Source organism: Oncorhynchus tshawytscha, linkage group LG30, assembly GCF_018296145.1.
Source record: "Oncorhynchus tshawytscha isolate Ot180627B linkage group LG30, Otsh_v2.0, whole genome shotgun sequence".
In the NCBI taxonomy this organism is placed as follows: Eukaryota; Metazoa; Chordata; class Actinopteri; order Salmoniformes; family Salmonidae; genus Oncorhynchus; species Oncorhynchus tshawytscha.
In genome coordinates this window covers 45,854,568-45,875,206 of record NC_056458.1, presented here as the reverse complement: position 1 = coordinate 45,875,206, position 20,639 = coordinate 45,854,568, and the positions used below count along the sequence as shown (strand labels likewise).

The 20,639-nt window shown below is 46.5% G+C and overlaps 1 protein-coding gene across 1 annotated transcript in view; it reads right to left on the bottom strand.

Annotated features, from left to right (window-relative positions):
- The window catches only part of LOC112229071 (peripheral-type benzodiazepine receptor-associated protein 1), a 257,664-nt gene that overhangs the window by 125,839 nt on the left and 111,186 nt on the right, over window positions 1–20,639 (bottom strand). The window contains 5 exon segments of the mRNA XM_042309192.1: window positions 1,856–1,960; window positions 2,893–3,015; window positions 3,423–3,512; window positions 3,778–3,861; window positions 5,896–6,066. Of these exon segments, the coding sequence (XP_042165126.1) occupies window positions 1,856–1,960; window positions 2,893–3,015; window positions 3,423–3,512; window positions 3,778–3,861; window positions 5,896–6,066 (573 nt within the window).

Below are 20,639 nucleotides of genomic sequence, written 5' to 3'. Positions count from 1 at the left end.
CAGTTGCTTAGTTCACATCTAATCCCTCATAATAGTTCCCTCCAGAACTAACCAACAAACTTTGCACCCAACAGCTACCCCCTACTGGACAAAGTCTTTGATACACATAATAAAAGTGAAGCCGAAAAATGTAATTTGAGGTGATTGGATCTTGATTAGTGATTTCTGGGAACAGGGTTCCTTGGATGTTCTGGTTGTATAGCTGAGCGCATAGCCTTATATTTAAGAAAGGCTTTGTTGGCTGGGCAGTGGGTCTTGTGTAGATGGCAGGGGAGAGAGGACAGGCTTTGGCTGGGCAGTGGGTCTTGTGTAGGTGGCAGGGGAGAGAGGACAGGCTTTGGCTGGGCAGTGGGTCTTGTGTAGATGGCAGGGGGAGAGAGGACAGGCTTTGGCTGGGCAGTGGGTCTTGTGTAGGTGGCTTTGGCTGGGCAGTGGGTCTTGTGTAGGTGGCAGGGGAGAGAGGACAGGCTTTGGCTGGGCAGTGGGTCTTGTGTAGATGGCAGGGGAGAGAGGACAGGCTTTGGCTGGGCAGTGGGTCTTGTGTAGGTGGCAGGGGAGAGAGGACAGGCTTTGGCTGGGCAGTGGGTCTTGTGTAGGTGGCAGGGGAGAGAGGACAGGCTTTGGCTGGGCAGTGGGTCTTGTGTCAGGTTTGGCAGGGGTCTTGTGTAGGTGGCAGGGGAAAGAGGACAGGCTTTGGCTGGTGGGTCTTGTGTAGGTGGCAGGGGGAGAGAGGACAGGCTTTGGCTGGGCAGTGGGTCTTGTGTCAGAGGCAGGGGAGAGAGGAAAGGATTTGGCCGGGCAGTGGGTCTTGTGTAGGTGGCAGGGGAAAGAGGACAGGCTTTGGCTGCGCAGTGGGTCTTGTGTAGGTGGCAGGGGGAGAGAGGACAGGCTTTGGCTGGGCAGTGGGTCTTGTGTAGGTGGCAGGGGAGAGAGGACAGGCTTTGGCTGGGCAGTGGGTCTTGTGTAGGTGGCAGGGGAGAGAGGACAGGCTTTGGCTGGGCAGTGGGTCTTGTGTCAGAGGCAGGGGAGAGAGGAAAGGATTTGGCCGGGCAGTGGGTCTTGTGTAGGTGGCAGGGGAAAGAGGACAGGCTTTGGCTGCGCAGTGGGTCTTGTGTAGGTGGCAGGGGAGAGAGAGACAGGATTTGGCTGGGCAGGGGTCTTGTGGGTGGCTTTGGCTGGGCAGTGGGTCTTGTGTAGATGGCAGGGGAGAGAGGACAGGCTTTGGCTGGGCAGTGGGTCTTATGTAGGTGGCAGGGGAGAGAGGACAGGCTTTGGCTGGGCAGTGGGTCTTGTGTAGGTGGCAGGGGAGAGAGGACAGGCTTTGGCTGGGCAGTGGGTCTTGTGTCAGAGGCAGGGGAGAGAGAGGAAAGGATTTGGCCGGGCAGTGGGTCTTGTGTAGGTGGCAGGGGAAAGAGAGGACAGGCTTTGGCTGCGCAGTGGGTCTTGTGTAGGTGGCAGGGGAGAGAGAGGACAGGATTTGGCTGGGCAGTGGGTCTTGTGTAGGTGGCAGGAGAGAGAGGAAAGGATTTGGCCGGGCAGTGGGTCTTGTGTAGGTGGCAGGAGAGAGAGGAAAGGATTTGGCCGGGCAGTGGGTCTTGTGTAGGTGGCAGGTGAGAGAGGACAGGCTTTGGCTGGGCAGTCGTTCTTGTTTAGGAGGCAGGGGAGAGAGAGAGGACAGGATTTGGCTGGGCAGTGGTACTTGTTTAGGAGGCAGGGGAGAGAGAGGACAGGATTTGGCTGGGCAGTGGTTCTTGTGTCGGAGGCAGGGGAGAGAGAGGACAGTAATGTATGCCATTTAGTAGATGCTCTACCAACTGAGCTCCAGAGGACCAGAGGCAATGTGTTGCCGTCTCACCCGCTGTAGTCGTTTGATCTCATTCTGTTTGAACTTGAGGATAGCCAGTGCCTGCTCATGTTCCAGTTCCAGCTGCTGCCTGCGCTCGGCGACCTCTCGCATATGCTGCAAGCATCAAAGGAGAAATCAATTTAATGAAACAAACACAGCGCTTACATAATTACTCTATAGTATACACACTCGGTCACGGACACATTTACACTCAACACAGAATAGCCGCTCCATGTGCGCACTCACTTGGCAATCGTTAGAGAAAAATATAATATAAATTAAATTAAAAAGTGAGGCCTCCCCAGTGGCGCAGCGGTCGTCAGTTGTACGGTGTTTCCTCTGACACATTGGTGCGGCTGGCTTCCGGGTTAAGCGAGCAGTGTGTCAAGAAGAAGAGTGGCTTGGCAGGGTTGTGTTTTGGAGGATGCATGGCTCTCGACCTGCGCTTCTCCCGAGTTCGTACGGGAGTTGCAGCGATGGGACAAGACTGTAACTACCAATTAGATATGACGGAATTGGGGAGAAAATACTGTGAGACAGGCGGTCATTTGCATGATAGTTACCGTCTGACTAAATGCTCTACACCAGAGATCAGCCTATACCTTTAGGACCTGCTCTACACTAGAGATCAGCCTGTACCTTTAGGACCTGCTCTACACCAGAGATCAGCCTGTACCTTTAGGACCTGCTCTACACCAGAGATCAGCCTGTACCTTTAGGACCTGCTCTACACTAGAGATCAGCCTGTACCTTTAGGACCTGCTCTACACTAGAGATCAGCCTGTACCTTTAGGACCTGCTCTACACTAGAGATCAGCCTGTACCTTTAGGACCTGCTCTACACTAGAGATCAGCCTGTACCTTTAGGACCTGCTCTACACCAGAGATCAGCCTGTACCTTTAGGACCTGCTCTACACTAGAGATCAGCCGGTACCTTTAGGACCTGCTCTACACTAGAGATCAGCCTGTACCTTTAGGACCTGCTCTACACTAGAGATCAGCCTGTACCTTTAGGACCTGCTCTACACTAGAGATCAGCCTGTACCTTTAGGACCTGCTCCAGGTTCTCCAGTTTGACACGGAGTCTCTGGTTCTCCTTGAGACCTGAATCACGTTGAGCGGTCACTTCAGAGAGGTGTTCTCTCAGTTCCTCATTCTCAACCCAGGTCTGAGAGAGAGGGATGGGGTGGGGGCGGGGGAGAGAGAGAAGGATGGGGAGAGAGAGAGAGGGATGGGGAGAGAGAGAGGGAGGGGGTGGGGAGCGGGGGGAGAGAGAGAGAGAGAAGGGTGGGGAGAGAGAGCGAGTGAGAGAGAGAAGAGAGAGAGGGAGCGGTAGAGACACTGGACATGAGTACTGTCATTCCTCAAGACCAGGAGGAAGGACAGACACATAAAACAGAAGCCCTTCCAGTCTACTGAAGGGTCATGACAGAGAAGACAGTTGAGGGTTCCATTTGAACCACAATGTACATTCATTCTGTCATAAAAACTACACTAAGCCTACGAGGGCCTCAAAGAATAGAATCAAATGGAATAGAATGGCATAGAATATAAAAGATTTGAATAGAGACTGACCTGGTCGAGCAGCTGTGCCTTCCTCCTGAGGAGATCTGCCTCCTCCTCTAGATGCCCATTTTTACCTCGCTCATCCTCAAGCTGGCTCTCCTGTCAGAGGGAGAAGCTTTAGTAACTACACCGTAGTACAGCGATAACTATACTGTTGCAGTAAGTGGAGGTTGGGGTGCCACTTTAATAAATCTGAGGCCGGGCTCAGTGTAACGCCTGGAATAGAATGAATGGAACCTTCATCTGGCTGATACGGTTTCATTCATTCAATCGCAGTGGAATTTCTCCCCAGCACCTGGCCCACTGAGAGGAGCACCTTGAGTACAGTAGTTAACAGGCAGCTGATGGGACGAGGGACCCTTACCAAATCCAGACATCCCTTCTGTCTCTTCCTAACTTCATGTTCCAAGTTTTCACATTCTTTTCTCTTCTTGCTCAGCTCACATTCCTGAAACAAGACACCACCACGTTACAGAGACCAGGCCTGAGCATCAGAAACATCCTTACTCAACTCCATACCTGCGCCATATAACGTCACGTTACAGAGACCAGGCCGAAACCTCAGAAACATCCTTATCAAACTCCATATCTGCTCCACATCATGTCACGTCACAGTAACTCGGCCTGCGCATCAGAACATCCTTATCAACTTCACACCTGCTCCACATCATGTCACGTTACAGAGACCAGGCCTGAGCATCAGAATGATCCTTATCAACTCCACACCTGCCCATATCATGTCACGTTACAGAGACCAGGCCTGAGCATCAGAAACATCCTTACTCAACTCCATACCTGCGCCATATAACGTCACGTTACAGAGACCAGGCCGAAACCTCAGAAACATCCTTATCAAACTCCATATCTGCTCCACATCATGTCACGTCACAGTAACTCGGCCTGCGCATCAAAACATCCTTATCAAACTTCATATCTGCTCCACATCATGTCACGTCACAGTAACTCGGCTTGCGCATCAAAACATCCTTATCAAACTCCATATCTGCCCCACATCATGTCACGTCACAGTAACTCGGCCTGCGCATCAAAACATCCTTATCAAACTCCATATCTGCCCCACATCATGTCACGTCACAGTAACTCGGCCTGCGCATCAAAACATCCTTATCAAACTCCATATCTGCCCCACATCATGTCACGTCACAGTAACTCGGCCTGCGCATCAAAACATCCTTATCAAACTCCATATCTGCCCACATCATGTCACGTCACAGTAACTCGGCCTGCGCATCAAAACATCCTTATCAAACTCCATATCTGCTCCACATCATGTCACGTCACAGTAACTCGGCCTGCGCATCAAAACATCCTTATCAAACTCCATATCTGCTCCACATCATGTCACATCACAGTAACCCGGCCTGCGCATCAAAACATCCTTATCAAACTCCATATCTGCTCCACATCATGTCACGTCACAGTAACTCGGCCTGCGCATCAAAACATCCTTATCAAACTCCATATCTGCTCCACATCATGTCACGTCACAGTAACTCGGCCTGCGCATCAAAACATCCTTATCAAACTCCATATCTGCCCCAGTGAAAGCAGAACGCTGTGGTTGAAGTAGGAGCTTTTAGTGTTGTTGTTATTATTATTGTTTGTGTTGTTTTGTAAATTCATAAATGTGAAAAGCCTATTTGACATCAGTCCGTAACATCATCATGCACATGTACTCTGTTCTGTGAGAAAAGACAATCAGAGGCCTATCCGACTAGAGTACCATGCATGTCTATGATACCATGTCCTGTCCTGTTTATCAGATGCCAAAGCATATTATCATATCATTTTTGTATTTGCCAAAAAAGTGTCTGCACGAATCACGATCAATCTGTTCCGGATCCAACATAAATTGTAAGTCCTTAATTCCACATTGACCTCTGACATGGTTACAAGGTTTTTACCAAGCTTAACATTCTTATTTTATTCCAAATGCAGTTTACATGCATAGTCAGTTAGGCCGCGCCCCCGTCTCCCAGCAGCAGACAGAGAAATCTGCTTATTTCAGCGTCCATCGCCACACAGAGCAGAAGGACTGTTGACTCAGTTTAATTGACTGGATGACCGCAACAGCTTAATGGTGGGCGATGTGGGCACGTCCTCTACAGAGACGACACAGGCCCAGGAAGACAATATTGATCATTAAAAAAAAGAGCTTGACCCTTGACCTGATTTGTTTTCTCACCATTGTCTGTCCATAGCATTAACACTTGGTTTATCTTCATGCATTGATAAAGCCATCCTTCAGACCACAAGCAACCATTATATCATAACTGGTTTAGCCAGCACTCGATATTCAGCAGTAGGCTTACAAGACTGCACTAGTCCAATTAGCAATGCCATTTCAGCCAAGTCTCCAACAAGAGGTGTGTGTGTCAGTATAGCTAGCCGTGACAGGGTTGTATACTGTATGAGGTGAGTGCGGATATAATGTGTGTGATATTAATGTGCCTGTTCTTACCAGCAACTGTAGTCTTTGATCTTCTGTGTGCTCCTTCTGGTGGGAGTGGCTCGGGGTGGGGGCGGGCCCCGGCGGAGTTGGGATCACTCGTGGCCCCTCCTCCTCTCTGGGAGTCTCCTCACACCTGGCTGGAGACTCATTTAACGCCAAGAATTGGGTCTCTGCTGCAACCTGCCAGAGGCACAAACCACGGAGGTTCACAACCATGCCTTAATAACTAAAGCTGACCTGATAGGCCTATAGATTAAAGAAGCTAAAGAATGGGGTAAGGCATGGGCAGACCTTGACACCTGGAGTATTACATAAAACAAGGTAATGAAGCACAGCACTCAGGAGTAGGGCTCGGTAGGGCTAAAGCAGCAACACTAGGCCGAATACAACCTAGACTGTCAGACAGAGGTGCGAAGCCCTTCATTCAAATCTAGGTTCCATGACTAAACTATTTTCCTTTACCTAATGGATAGATTGAAAAAGAGCTTCCGCTAATTGGATCTGAGCATCTTTCCCCACCTAACAAGAGCTGCGTCAAACAAAGTGACTAAGAGAACATAGTGTCCTGTAATATCAACCTGACTGATGTCTACTGTAATATCAACTTGTCTACTGTAATATCAACTTGTCTACTGTAATATCAACCTGACTGATGTCTACTGTAATATCAACTTGACTAATGTCTACTGTAATATCAACCTGACTGACGTCTACTGTAATATCAACCTGACTGATGTCTACTGTAATATCAACTTGTCTACTGTAATATCAACCTGACTGATGTGTACTGTAATATCAACTTGTCTACTGTAATATCAACCTGACTGACGTCTACTGTAATATCAACCTGACTGACGTCTACTGTAATATCAACCTGACTGATGTCTACTGTAATATCAATTTGACTGATGTCTACTGTAATATCAACTTGTCTACTATAATATCAACCTGACTGACGTCTACTGTAATATCAACCTGACTAATGTTTACTATAATATCAACCTGACTAATGTTTACTATAATATCAACCTGACTGATGTCTACTGTAATATAAACCTTACTCCCAGCCCCAACCAATTGACAGATAGTCCGACTGGGATTATAATCCAGCTCTCCTCTAGCCTTCCTTCCTTGTGGCCTGACTTCTGTACACAGTCATCTAATCCACAGAGAATCCCTCCAGCCAGAAACGTGACTCACATACAGCACAGTGAGAGAGAGAGAGAGGAGAGATACCTACCCCCCCAAACTGGATGTAAGTCTTAATGATTCTTTAGAAAGGAGAGTCCCTCCTCTCTTTGAATGAATATTCCTTTAAGATTATAATACACTGCTCAAGAACATTCTTAGAGTTAGGATTGAGAGAGTCCTTGTGAACCCGTATTTACTAAACATCTCAGAGTGCTGATCTAGTATCAGGTATCCCCTCTTTCATTATGACAAGGCAAAACTGAATCATTATCAACATTCCTACTCAGAAGTCCAGCAGAGGGCTGTCATGACTGTCCACGAGAATCCAAATAGGTCAGATCAGGTTTGCAATTAATAACTTCAATCAGACCACCTCTCACCCTAAAGGTGGAATGAAAGAACTAGTGGGGGTTAACAACTCACATCCTGTTGTAAATCAAAGGAGAACATTCAGCCCTACGCTCTCAAGATTCACCAAAGAAATGTGCTTTGTTTCAACAGACTTTATCCCGCTGAAGCTCTAACACATTCAAAAATAAATACTGGAACAATATTTATAACACAGAACATGGGGAATGGTCAATCTACAGAACACTAATGTAATTTTGTTTGTTATTTTGTGATGTCATTAAAAACATTATAAAGGAAATACTGTAACTTGGAAAGTATACCCACTCCATATATGAAGTTTCCAGACTCTGCATGGTGCATGTAATATGAAAAATTAGGAAAGTGTTTTTGTTAAGAGAGGGAGGTGACTTGAGAAGCTATAAGAGAATTTATAGTAGTTATTGCCCGGAGTGAGGTTAGGGAGCGTACCAGCATGCCGGAATTGCCCATTTCGAGCAAACTGTATAACGATGTGTAAAGAAAAAAACACATTAGACCAGAAAAACATGCAGCTGAACTTTGAATCTCAACTCGAGGTGGAGACGATAAACTCACCTCCCAGACAATCACTTGTACGGCTGATTAGCTTTTCTAAGTAAAGTGTCTTCGAAAATGAATTTAAGTAGGACCATCCTGTTACTCTGCTCAAACCATCGTTTTACGCTACTCTCATCACCCCCTCTGGGGAACCACCGATATGGCTGGCTAGATGACCAAGTGCACCGACAGAGATGGCCGCCTCGCTTCGCGTTCCTAAGAAACTATGCAGTATTTGTTTTTTTCCCGTGTTATCTCTTACATTGGTACCCCAGGTAATCTTAGGTTTCATTACATACAGTCGGGAGGAACTACTGAATATAAGAGCAACGTCAACTCACCATCAGTACAACCAGGAATATGACTTTCGCAAAGCGGATCCTGTGTTCTGCCTTCCACCCAGGACAACGGAAAGATCCCAGTCTGCGACCCAAAACAACGCTGTCGTAAAAGAGGCAAACAAAGCGGTCTTCTGGTCAGGCTCCGGAGACGGGCACATCGCACACCACTCCCTAGCATACTACTCGCCAATGTCCAGTCTCTTGACAACAAGGTTGAGGAAATCAGAAGAGGGTAGCATTCCAGAGAGACATCAGAGACTGTTCTTTGCTACATGGAAACATGGCTCACTCGAGAGACGCTAACGGAATCAGTGCAGCTAGCTGGTTTCTTCACGCATCGCACCGACATAAACAAACATCTTTCTGGTAAGAAGAGGGGCGGGGGCGTATGCCTTATGATTAACGAGACATGGTGTGATGACAACAACATACAGGAACTCAAGTCCTTCTGTTCACCTGATTTAGAATTCCTCACAATCAAATGTCGAACGCATTATCTACCAAGGGAATTCTCTTCGATTATAATCACAGCCGTATATATTCCCCCCCAAGCAGACACATCGATGGCCCTGAACAGCCTTTATTTGTCTCTTTGCAAACTGGAAACCACATATCCATAACCACATTCATTGTAGCTGGGGATTTTAGCAAGGCTAATCTGAAAACAAGACTCCCTAAATTGTATCAGCATATTGATTGCGCAACCAGGGCTGGTAAAACCTTGGATCATTGTTATTCTATCTTCCGTGATGCATACAAGGGCACTCCCCTGCCCTCCTTTCGGAAAAGCTGACCACGACTCCATTTTGATGCTCCCTGCCTACAGACAGACATTAAAACAAGAAGCTCCCGCGCCCAGGTCTGTTCAACGCTGGTCCGACCAATCTGATTCGCGCCTCAAGACTGCTTTGATCACATGGACTGGGATATGTTCCGCATTGCTTCCAACAACAACATTGACGAATACGCTGATTCGGTGAGCGAGTTCATTAGAAAGTGCATTGACGATGTCGTTCCCATAGCAACAATTAAAACATTCCCAAACCAGAAACCGTGGATTGATGGCAGCATTCCCGTGAAACTGAAAGCGCGAACCACTGCTTTTAACCAGGGCAAGGTGACCGGAAACATGACCGAATACAAACAGTGTAGCTATTCCCTCTGCAAGGAAATCAAACAAGCTAAGCGTCAGTATAGAGACAAAGTAGAGTCGCAATTCAACGGCTCAGACACAAGAGGTATGTGGCAGGGTCTACAGTCAATCACGGATTACAAAAAAAGAAAACCAGCCCCGTCACGGACTAGGATGGCTTGCTCCCAGACAGACTAATTAACTTTTTTGCCCATTTTGAGGACAATACAGTGCCACTGACACGGCCCGCAACCAAAACCTGCGGACTCTCCTTCACTGCAGCTGGCGTGAGTAAAACATTTAGACGTGTTAACCCTCGCAAGGCTGCAGGCCCAGACGGGATCTCCAGCCGTGTCCTCAGAGCATGCACAGACCAGCTGGCTGGTGTGTTTACGGACATATTCAATCAATCCTTATCCCAGTCTGCTGTTCCCACATGCTTCAAGAGGGCCACCATTGCCCCTGTTCCCAAGAAAGCTAAGGTAATTGAGCTAAACGACTACCGCCCCGTAGCACTCACTTCCGTCATCATGAAGTGCTTTGAGAGACTAGTCAAGGACCATATCACCTCCACCCTACCTGACACCCTAGACCCACACCAATTTGCTTACCACCCAAATAGGTCCACAGACGACGCAATCACAACCACACTGCACACTGCCCTAACCCATCTGGACAAGAAGAATACCTATGTGAGAATACTGTTCATCGACTACAGCTCAGCATTTAACACCATAGTACCCTCCAAACTCGTCATCAAGCTCGAGACCCTGGGTACTGGACTTCCTGACGGGCCGCCCCCAGGTGGTGAGGGTTGGTAACATCTCCACCCCGCTGATCCTCAACACTGGGGCCCCACAAGGGTGCGTTCTGAGCCCTCTCCTGTACTCCCTGTTCACCCACGACTGCGTGGCCATGCACGCCTCCAACTCAATCATCAAGTTTGCGGACGACACTACAGTGGTAGGTTTGATTACCAACAACAACGAGAGGGCCTACAGGGAGGAGGTGAGGGCCCACAGAGTGTGGTGTCAGGAAAATAACCTCACACTCAACGTCAACAAAACAAAGGAGATGATTGTGGACTTCAGGAAACAGCAGGAAACACCCCCCTATCCACATCGACGGGATAGTAGTGGAGAGGGTAGTAAGTTTTAAGTTCCTCGGCGTACACTTCACGGACAAACTGAATTGGTCCACCCACACAAACAGCGTCGTGAAGAAGGCGCAGCAGCGCCTCTTCAACCTCAGGAGGCTGAAGAAATTTGGCTTGTCACCAAAAGCACTAACAAACTTCTACAGATGCACAATCGAGAGCATCCTATCGGGCTGTATCACCGCCTGGTACGGAAACTGCTCCGCCCACAACCGTAAGGCTCTCCAGAGGGTAGTGAGGTCTGCACAACGCATCACCAGGGGCAAACTACCTGCCCTCCAGGACACCTACACCACCCGATGTCACAGGAGGGCCATAAAGATCATCAAGGACAACAACTACCCGAGCCACTGCCTGTTCACCCTGCTATCATCCACAAGGTGAGGTCAGTACAGGTGCATCAAAGCAGGGACCGAGAGACTGAAAAACAGCTTCTATCTCAAGGCCATCAGACTGTTAAACAGCCACCACTAACATTGAGTGGCTGCTGCCAACACACTGACTCAACTCCAGCCACTTTAATAATGGAAATTGATGGAAAATAATGTCAAAATATATCACTAGCCACTTTAAACAATGCTATTTAATATAAGGTTTACATACCCTACATTACTCATCTCATATGTATATACTGTACTCTATACCATCTACTGCATCTTGCCTATGCCGTTCCGTACCATCACTCATTCATATATCTTTATGTACATATTCTTTATCTCTTTACACTTGTGTGTATAAGGTAGTAGTTTTGGAATTGTTAGGTTAGATTACTCGTTGGTTATTACTGCATTGTCAGAACTAGAAACACAAACATTTCGCTACACTTGCATTAACATCTGCTAACCATGTGTATGTGACAAATAACATTTGATTTGATTTAGTCTATCTTCAAAGAAGCATCTTCTAGAGCAAATGGAAGGAAAATCAACTCTGTAGTTCTGTTCAGGACTACATGACATCACCGGATACCGGACAACTACGAAGAAGGACAACAGTAGAAGAGTTGTTGGAACCAATCAAATCCATACAAACTTTCCCCGAAAAGGCCCAACCCCCTTTTCAAGGCTGTCCCCGGCAGACCCATGCATTTCACATTGATGATTTCTTTCTCAAAACAGGCAGCGGTTCGTGTGCAAAGTACTGAAGGTGAGAGGAGTTTCTGAATGTACCAATTCTACATGTCTCTGTCCCTCTCCTTTTCTTCTAACAGCCATGTTGTAGTCATTCCGAGAGGGACGTCCGGTGCAGAGTGTGTGTGTTTATCCCGTGTTCCCATTTAATTAGCTTGTCAATAAATATTTAAACCAATTTGGGTAGTACTGAATCATGGGTAAGGCTGGGGTTTTTGCAGATGCAAGGTGGTTACGACTGTTCAGAATGATAATATGATACGAGGTTATGATGAATAAGTTGACTGTTTATAGATGTGATAGGTAAAGACCTTTTAGAGTTTAATTCAGGAGATGGTGACTATTTAAATAACTGCTCTTGGGGTGCCCCAAATCCTAATGAGTTAATTGTTACATGATTCATTTAAATCGGGTAACAATTAAACATAGTTACTTAATTCGATAAATAACAGTCTTCAGATTAATGTTAAAGTCACGATAGGGCTGTGGTTGGGGCACTTAAAGTGGGGGGAGTGGATCCAGAGCTGGAGGACATGGGGGAGTGGATCTGGAGAACATGGGGGAGTGGAGCTGGAGGACATGGGGGAGTAGATCTGGAGAACATGGGGGAGTGGAGCTGGAGGACATGGAGGGAGTAGATCTGGAGGACATGGGGGAGTGGATCTGGAGGACATGGGGGAGTGGATCTGGAGGACATGGGGGAGTGGATCTGGAGGACATGGGGGAGTAGATCTGGATCTGGAGGATATGGGGGAGTGGATCTGGAGGACATGGGGGAGTAGATCTGGAGGACATGGGGGAGTGGATCTGGAGGACATGGGGGAGTGGATCCAGAGCTGGAGGACATGTGGGGAGTGGATCTGGAGCTGGAGGACATTAGTGTCATATCCTTGTCACCCCGGCTTCAGCGGGTTAAGAGTCAGGAATCAGGTGTCTAATTGTATCTACTTATCTACTGCTGTAGCTGGGCTAGTGCAGCCGAGGCCACATCTCAGTAACAAGATCAGGGGCAGGTGATCTGAACCCCCCCCCCTCCTCCTCCTCTTTGTTATTTACTATTTATTTCTGCAACAACGTCCTCATTCATCACAAATTGTAAGCAAGCTAGTTACAGTGCCTCCTAAAGAAATGATTGACATGGGGAAAAAGAGGGTATGCTATCAGCTGATCATTGATGTGGATCATTTATGTAAATCTGCTAGTTACTTAGCTCAATATTTTTTTTTCAAGGGCACTTGGCGAGTGGGAGGGCAAACGGGGGAAGGTGCTCGGGTACAAGCAGGACTCCTATCTGTGCACGTGCCTGAACAGGATCAAACTAAAGACCAGCCGGTGCAATGTGAAGAAGAAAACCTCTCCGAAGTGACTGCTTCGATCTCCTTGAAGAGAATGCTCAGTGCTGCTAGCCATTTGCTATGAGACCACACAATACATCAGGCAGGTAACATAACTATATTTGGGATCATATCCCTCATTATTAGGGTTACTATGAGTTGAAATCCTTTCAAGGAACATCATTACTGGTAAAGAACACTTACTAGAATAGAATGTTAGAAAACTGTCTGTCAGTTCACCTAAGCCCAGTCCATTGTTGCAGGTCATTGCGGCAGTGATAGCAGAGTTCAGATAGGCATGTATAAATGAGGGATTTTGAGTGTTTGCCCACAATGCTGAGGTTCAGAGATCAGAGCCACAGATTATCAGAGTTATCAGGCAGTGTGTCATACAGGTTTTTATTTACGAACTCTATTTTATCAATGTACCAATCGGGCTTCAGGAAGAAGCATACCACAATTACAACAGCCATGAAGGTTTTAAATGATATCACTGAAGCCATTGACAAAAAACAGCACTGTGTCTCACTTTTTATTGATCTCTCTAAGGCTTTTGATACAGTTGATCATGCTATACTAAGGCAGAGATTGTCGAGTGTAGATCGTTTGAAGCATGGTTTACTAACTATCTGTCTGATAGAACTCAGTGCACTCAGTTTGATGGGCTTATGTCTGTTAAATTGTCTGTCTTGAATGGTGTGCCCCAAGGCTCTGTACTCGGTCCTCTCTTATTCACTATTTATATAAATGATTTAGACAAAAATGTCCAAAATGCACAACTTAATTTTTATGCTGATGATACTGTTATTTACTGTTGTGCCTCGTCTCTTACAAAAGCTTTCCAGAACTTGCAAACGGCTTTTTATACTGTTCAACATACCTTGTGTCAATTGAAGCTTATCCTCAATACTGACAAACCTAAACTAATTGTCTTTTCTAATGCAAGAAATATAGATTGAGATTGATGTTGTAACATATAAATATCTTGGATTTTTAATTGATGAAATTGCATATTCAACAACTTACAAAAAAATTGAAGCTGAAATTGGGATTTTATTTTATTATTTTGAAGCCAGAAGGAGGCTAATATCAGCTACATTTATGCCTTTACTAGACTATGGGGATTTTATATATGAATGCTTCCGCTCAGTGTTTGAGATCAATTGACACTCTTTACCATGGCACTTTGAGATTTATTTTAAACTGCAAAACCCTTACGCACCACTGCATTTTGTATACCAGGGTTGGCTGGCCTTCTCTAGTCACTCGTAGGCTCAGTCACTGGTATACTTTTATTTACAAAGCCATTTTGGGTTTACTACCTTTTTATTTGTGCATTTTTATTGTTCAGAAATGTGGTGGGTACTCTCTTCGTTCGCTGGACTTTATCCTGCTAACTGTTCCAAATGTCCGAAACTGAATTTGGAAAAAGGGCTTTTATGTACTCTGCACCATCGTCTTGGAACACCTTACAAAATACTTTTAAACTGGAAGAACTTGTCCCGATTGGTGTTTTTAAATCACTGATGAAGGATGTTGAGGCTGATTCCCTGACCTGACAATGCTTTTAATTTCCTGTTTTATACTCTTGTGAATTCAATGGTTTTTACTAGATTACTTTTAGTTTTTCATGTTGTCTGTCTGTGTAATTTTGTGTAATGACTAGGTGCTGTCTATCTTGGCCAGGGCGCTCTTGAAAAAGAGATTTTAATCTCAATGAGCTTCCTGGTTAAATAAAGGTTAAATCAATAAAAAACAGGTCAGATAGTATCTGAGGGGAAGACAGAGACGATGTTTCATAATGCCTCATGTGTAGAGGGAATCTCATATAACAAGCAAAAATAGACCCAATGAGCCTAATTTATTAATCAAATTTGTCACATTTTGTAACAGAACAGTCAAATATGTGGACTATTTTGTAGTTGAAAAGTACATAGTGATACATAGTATTTTGTAATGTGAACAGTCAATGTTGCACGGCTCTATTTAGGCAGCCAAATGTCTTGCTGTGTGTAATCCTGTACTGTTTTTGTGTTTTCAGCAGCACCCCATGCTGACAATGACCTATCACTGAGAGCCCAGTCAGGTGATCTGAGGGTGGCCCTGTGTCACCTGCTCTAATGACCTATCACTGAGAGCCCAGTCAGGTGATCTGAGGGTGGCCCTGTGTCACCTGCTCTAATGACCTATCACTGTCACAGCCAGGTCACAGCAATGTGTACTCATCATCACATCCTTTACACCTCTCCTTCATGGACATTTAGTTTTTTTTAGACAAAAGCAAATGGTTTTTATTGGAATATACAGATGTGGTGCAAAGCTCGGCAGTTCTACCACTAAATTAAACTCCGCCAGTACGTTTCAGTTGTATTTGATCATTGTTTGGTGGTAACCAAGCAGGAAGTCTTCACATAATGACCATGTAATCAAGGTATGAAATTATTGTTATTTTCAAATACAATCTATTTTTGAGCTTAGTTGTGGTCAATTTGCAGTGTACAAATTATTATAATTTTGTTCAGGACCCCCCGACCATCCGCTCAGACAAAAATTGGTCCGCGGCTATATCCCAGTTGTCTACTCCTGCTCTACTCCATGATGATGTTTACCACACTATCAACAAGCTCTACTCCATGATGATGTTTACTACACTATCAACAAGCTCTACTCCATGATGTTTACAACACTACCAACAAGCTCTACTCCATGATTATGTCTACCATACTACCAACAAGCTCTACTCCATGATGATTTGTACTACACTACCAATACCAGGTCTTGACAACCATCTGGACCCCTCACACCATACCAGACACAGAATAAGACATAGTCTGATCTGATTAAACCAGTAGTTTATGATATTAATGATGTCTTAGTTGATTAGCTAAAAAACAAGTAAACTGCACAAAATACCTAGTTCATAGCTACTGAGTAACTTAACAACACAATATAGCCTACCTTCTAGCCTGGGTCCATGCGTCCTAAAGCATGATGGGAACTAGGCCAACACACAATATAGCCTACCTTCTACCCTGGGTCCATGCGTCCTAAAGCATGATGGGAACTAGGCCAACACACAATATAGCCTACCTTCTAGCCTGGGTCCATGCGTCCTAAAGCATGATGGGAACTAGGCCAACACACAATATAGCCTACCTTCTAGCCTGGGTCCATGCGTCCTAAAGCATGATGGGAACTAGGCCAACACACATACGACCTGGACAATGAAACACAAGGCCCGTTCCATGGCTAAACAGAGGGCGTAAACACGACACACAAAGCCTGATTTATACCTCAACTACAACTTACTTAGGGACACATGGCCTATAGCCAAAGCATGGCTCACGCTTACGATAGCACAGATACCTATCATTGACACGAGGCCACGTTCTTGCTTGCTCAAGCACCCTACATATTCTATAGGTGTAGAGCCTATAGACAAGGCCAGGCCCTTGCTTCCTCAAGCACCCTACACATAGCATGGGTTTAGGTCCTATAGGTCCATGCTTATTGCAGCAGTGTCACATCCCATTCAGTCAGTGGAGCCCAGGGGGCATGGACAGGAAGCCTTAAGCACATTGGTGTAATCCCTGCGGTGGACTACTGAAACCACTAACTGGGTCATTTCTTTTAAAAGCACCTTAATGGATTGGCCTGGTTACAGGTTTGGTGTTCAGTTTTAATACAATTACATAGCATTGTCGGTGCTATACTGATATCATCACGCTGCTATGTCCCCAGTCCTGACCTGGCGGTCACTAAGTCACTGACAATATGCTGCTATATCCCCAGTCCTGACCTGGCGGTCACTAAGTCACTGACAATATGCTGCTCTGTCCCCAGTCCTGGTGGTCACTAAGTCACTGACAATACGCTGCTCTGTCCCCAGTCCTGGCCTGGTGGTCACTATGTCACTGACAATACGCTGCTATGTCCCCAGTCCTGGCCTGGTGGTCACTATGTCACTGACAATACGCTGCTATGTCCCCAGTCCTGGCCTGGTGGTCACTATGTCACTGACAATACGCTGCTATGTCCCCAGTCCTGGCCTGGTGGTCACTATGTCACTGACAATACGCTGCTATGTCCCCAGTCCTGGTGGTCACTAAGTCACTGACAATACGCTGCTATGTCCCCAGTCCTGGCCTGGTGGTCACTAAGTCACTGACAATATGCTGCTAAGTCCCCAGTCCTGGCCTGGTGGTCACTAAGTCACTGACAATACACTGCTCTGTCCCCAGTCCTGGCCTGGTGGTCACTAAGTCACTGACAATACGCTGCTCTGTCTCCAGTCCTGGTGGTCACTAAGTCACAGACAATACGCTGCTATGTCCCCAGTCCAGTCCTGGTGGTCACTAAGTCACTGACAATATGCTGCTATCTCCCCAGTCCAGTCCTGGTGGTCACTAAGTCACTGACAATATGCTGCTATCTCCCCAGTCCAGTCCTGGTGGTCACTAAGTCACTGACAATACGCTGCTATCTCCCCAGTCCAGTCCTGGTGGTCACTAAGTCACTGACAATACGCTGCTATGTCCCCAGTCCTGGTGGTCACTATGTCACTGACAATACGCTGCTATGTCCCCAGTCCTGGTGGTCACTATGTCACTGACAATACGCTGCTATGTCCCCAGTCCTGGTGGTCACTATGTCACTGACAATACGCTGCTATGTCCCCAGTCCTGGTGGTCACTATGTCACTGACAATACGCTGCTCTGTCCCCAGTCCTGGTGGTCACTATGTCACTGACAATACGCTGCTATGTCCCCAGTCCTGGTGGTCACTAAGTCACTGACAATATGCTGCTCTGTCCCCAGTCCTGGTGGTCACTAAGTCACTGACAATACGCTGCTATCTCCCCAGTCCAGTCCTGGTGGTCACTAAGTCACTGACAATACGCTGCTATGTCCCCAGTCCTGGCCTGGTGGTCACTAAGTCACTGACAATATGCTGCTATGTCCCCAGTCCTGGTGGTCACTATGTCACTGACAATATGCTGCTATGTCCCCAGTCCTGGCCTGGCAGTAACTAAGTCAACAGTTACAAAATAGGTTTTGGGGACAGGTGTCACCGTAACTCGACTAGTAGATCTCTGCTCACGCCCCTTCAGCTTGCAGGCGAGTGTTATGGCACCTCCGTAAACCGGGTGGGAGTTACAATGTTGGATTTAGTGACATGAATATTGAAAAGCAATAACGATTTCAGATCGGCAGAAGAAATCCAATTAGTTGGGACTCATCGTGCAATAACAACAACATGGAGAACACAACAGAGCAGCTAAACTGTTGCTGATGCAGCAGTCTACGGTCAGAGCAGCTAACCTGATGCTGTTGCAGCAGTCTACGGTCAGAGCAGCTAACCTGATGCTGTTGCAGCAGTCTAGTCAGAGCAGCCAAACTGTTGCAGCAGTCTACAGTCAGAGCAGCTAAACTGTTGCTGTTGCAGCAGTCTACAGTCAGAGCAGCTAAACTGTTGCTGATGCAGCAGTCTACGGTCAGAGCAGCTAACCTGATGCTGTTGCAGCAGTCTAGTCAGAGCAGCCAAACTGTTGCAGCAGTCTACAGTCAGAGCAGCTAAACTGATGCTGTTGCAGCAGTCTACAGTCAGAGCAGCTAACCTGATGCTGTTGCAACAGTCTAGTCAGAGCAGCTAAACTGTTGCAGCAGTCTACAGTCAGAGCAGCTAAACTGATGCTGTTGCAGCAGTCTACAGTCAGAGCAGCTAACCTGATGCTGTTGCAACAGTCTAGTCAGAGCAGCTAAACTGTTGCAGCAGTCTACAGTCAGAGCAGCTAAACTGTTGCAGCAGTCTACAGTCAGAGCAGCTAAACTGATGCTGTTGCAGCAGTCTACAGTCAGAGCAGCTAAACTGATGCTGTTGCAGCAGTCTACAGTCAGAGCAGCTAACCTGATGCTGTTGCAACAGTCTATTCAGAGCAGCTAAACTGTTGCAGCCGTCTACAGTCAGAGCAGCTAAACTGTTGCAGCCGTCTACAGTCAGAGCAGCTAAACTGTTGCAGCAGTCTACAGTCAGAGCAGCTGAACTGTTGCAGCAGTCTACAGTCAGAGCAGCTAAACTGATGCTGTTGCAGCAGTCTACAGTCAGAGCAGCTAAACTGATGCTGATGCTGCAGTCTGTGGTCACCGTTACCTCTTCGTAACACAACACATCTGGATACCCTAAACCTTAACTAACTAGTGTTAGGGTTATATTAATATCCTGTATAGCCTAGCCACAGTCCTACAGTCCTTAGTGTTAGGGTTATATTAATATCCTGTATAGCCTAGCCACAGTCCTACAGTCCTTAGTGTTAGGGTTATATTAATATCCTGTATAGCCTAGCCACAGTCCTACAGTCCTTAGTGTTAGGGTTATATTAATATCCTGTATAGCCTAGCCACAGTCCTACAGTCCTTAGTGTTAGGGTTATATTAATATCCTGTATAGCCTAGCCACAGTCCTTAGTGTTAGGGTTATATTAATATCCTTTATAGCCTAGCCACAGTCCTACAGTCCTTAGTGTTAAGGTTATATTAATATCATGTATAGCCTAGCCACAGTCCTACTCTCCTTAGTGTTAGGGTTATATTAATATCCTGTATAGCCTAGCCACAGACCTACAGTCCATAAGGGGTATAGCCCAAGGTTAACCACACACACACAGAGCCACTGGGACCTAAACACACCAAAACACACCCTCACTAAATACAACCTACCCCTTTCCAGTGATCTGTGGCAAACGTCAAGATATCCCCAGCCCCCAATTATCCAGAGCAGGATGAGACAGGGCAAGGCAGGGCAAAGCAGCTAGGAAAGTCTTTGGTTGGAGAGTCGGCTGGAGTCTTAACATTACCTACCATCCAAAACCCTCTCACCGCTACCACAGCAACAGAGAGAGGATTACTGGACTGTACCATTCTGTTGCTAGAGAGGGAATTAGAGTGCACAGCCATACAACATGGCCCCTTTCTGTGGCATCCGTGTGTGTGTGTGTGTGTGTCATTCTCTGTGTGTGTGTCCCACAAATTACAGATTACCACAACCAGAATTCTCATCTAAGCTGCAAAGAGAGAAGTGAATTTTAACTCAGAAACTTTATGTACAATTCTAAATACAATTTATTATTATTATTATTTTTAACCCCTTTTTTGAGGTCTCATTGCTCCAACTCCCCAAAGGGCTCGGGAGAGGCGAAGGTGGAGTCATGCATCCTCCAAAACGTGACCCGCCTAACCGCGCTCCTTAACACCCGCCAGCCAGCCGCATCAATGTGTCGGAGGAAACATTGTTTGACTGGCAACCGAGGTCAGCCTGCAGGCACCCGGCCCGCCACAAGGAGTCGCTAGAGTGCGATGAGCCAAGTAAAGACCCCCGGCAAAACTCTCCCCTAAACTGGATGACGCTGGGCCAATTATGCGTCATCCCGGGCTGGGTTGTGGCACAGCCCGGGAATGAACCCGGGTCTGTAGTAACGCCTCCAGCAGTGCGATGCATTTCCGCTGTGCCACTCGGGAGGCCCAAGATTTATTTATTTTTAAATC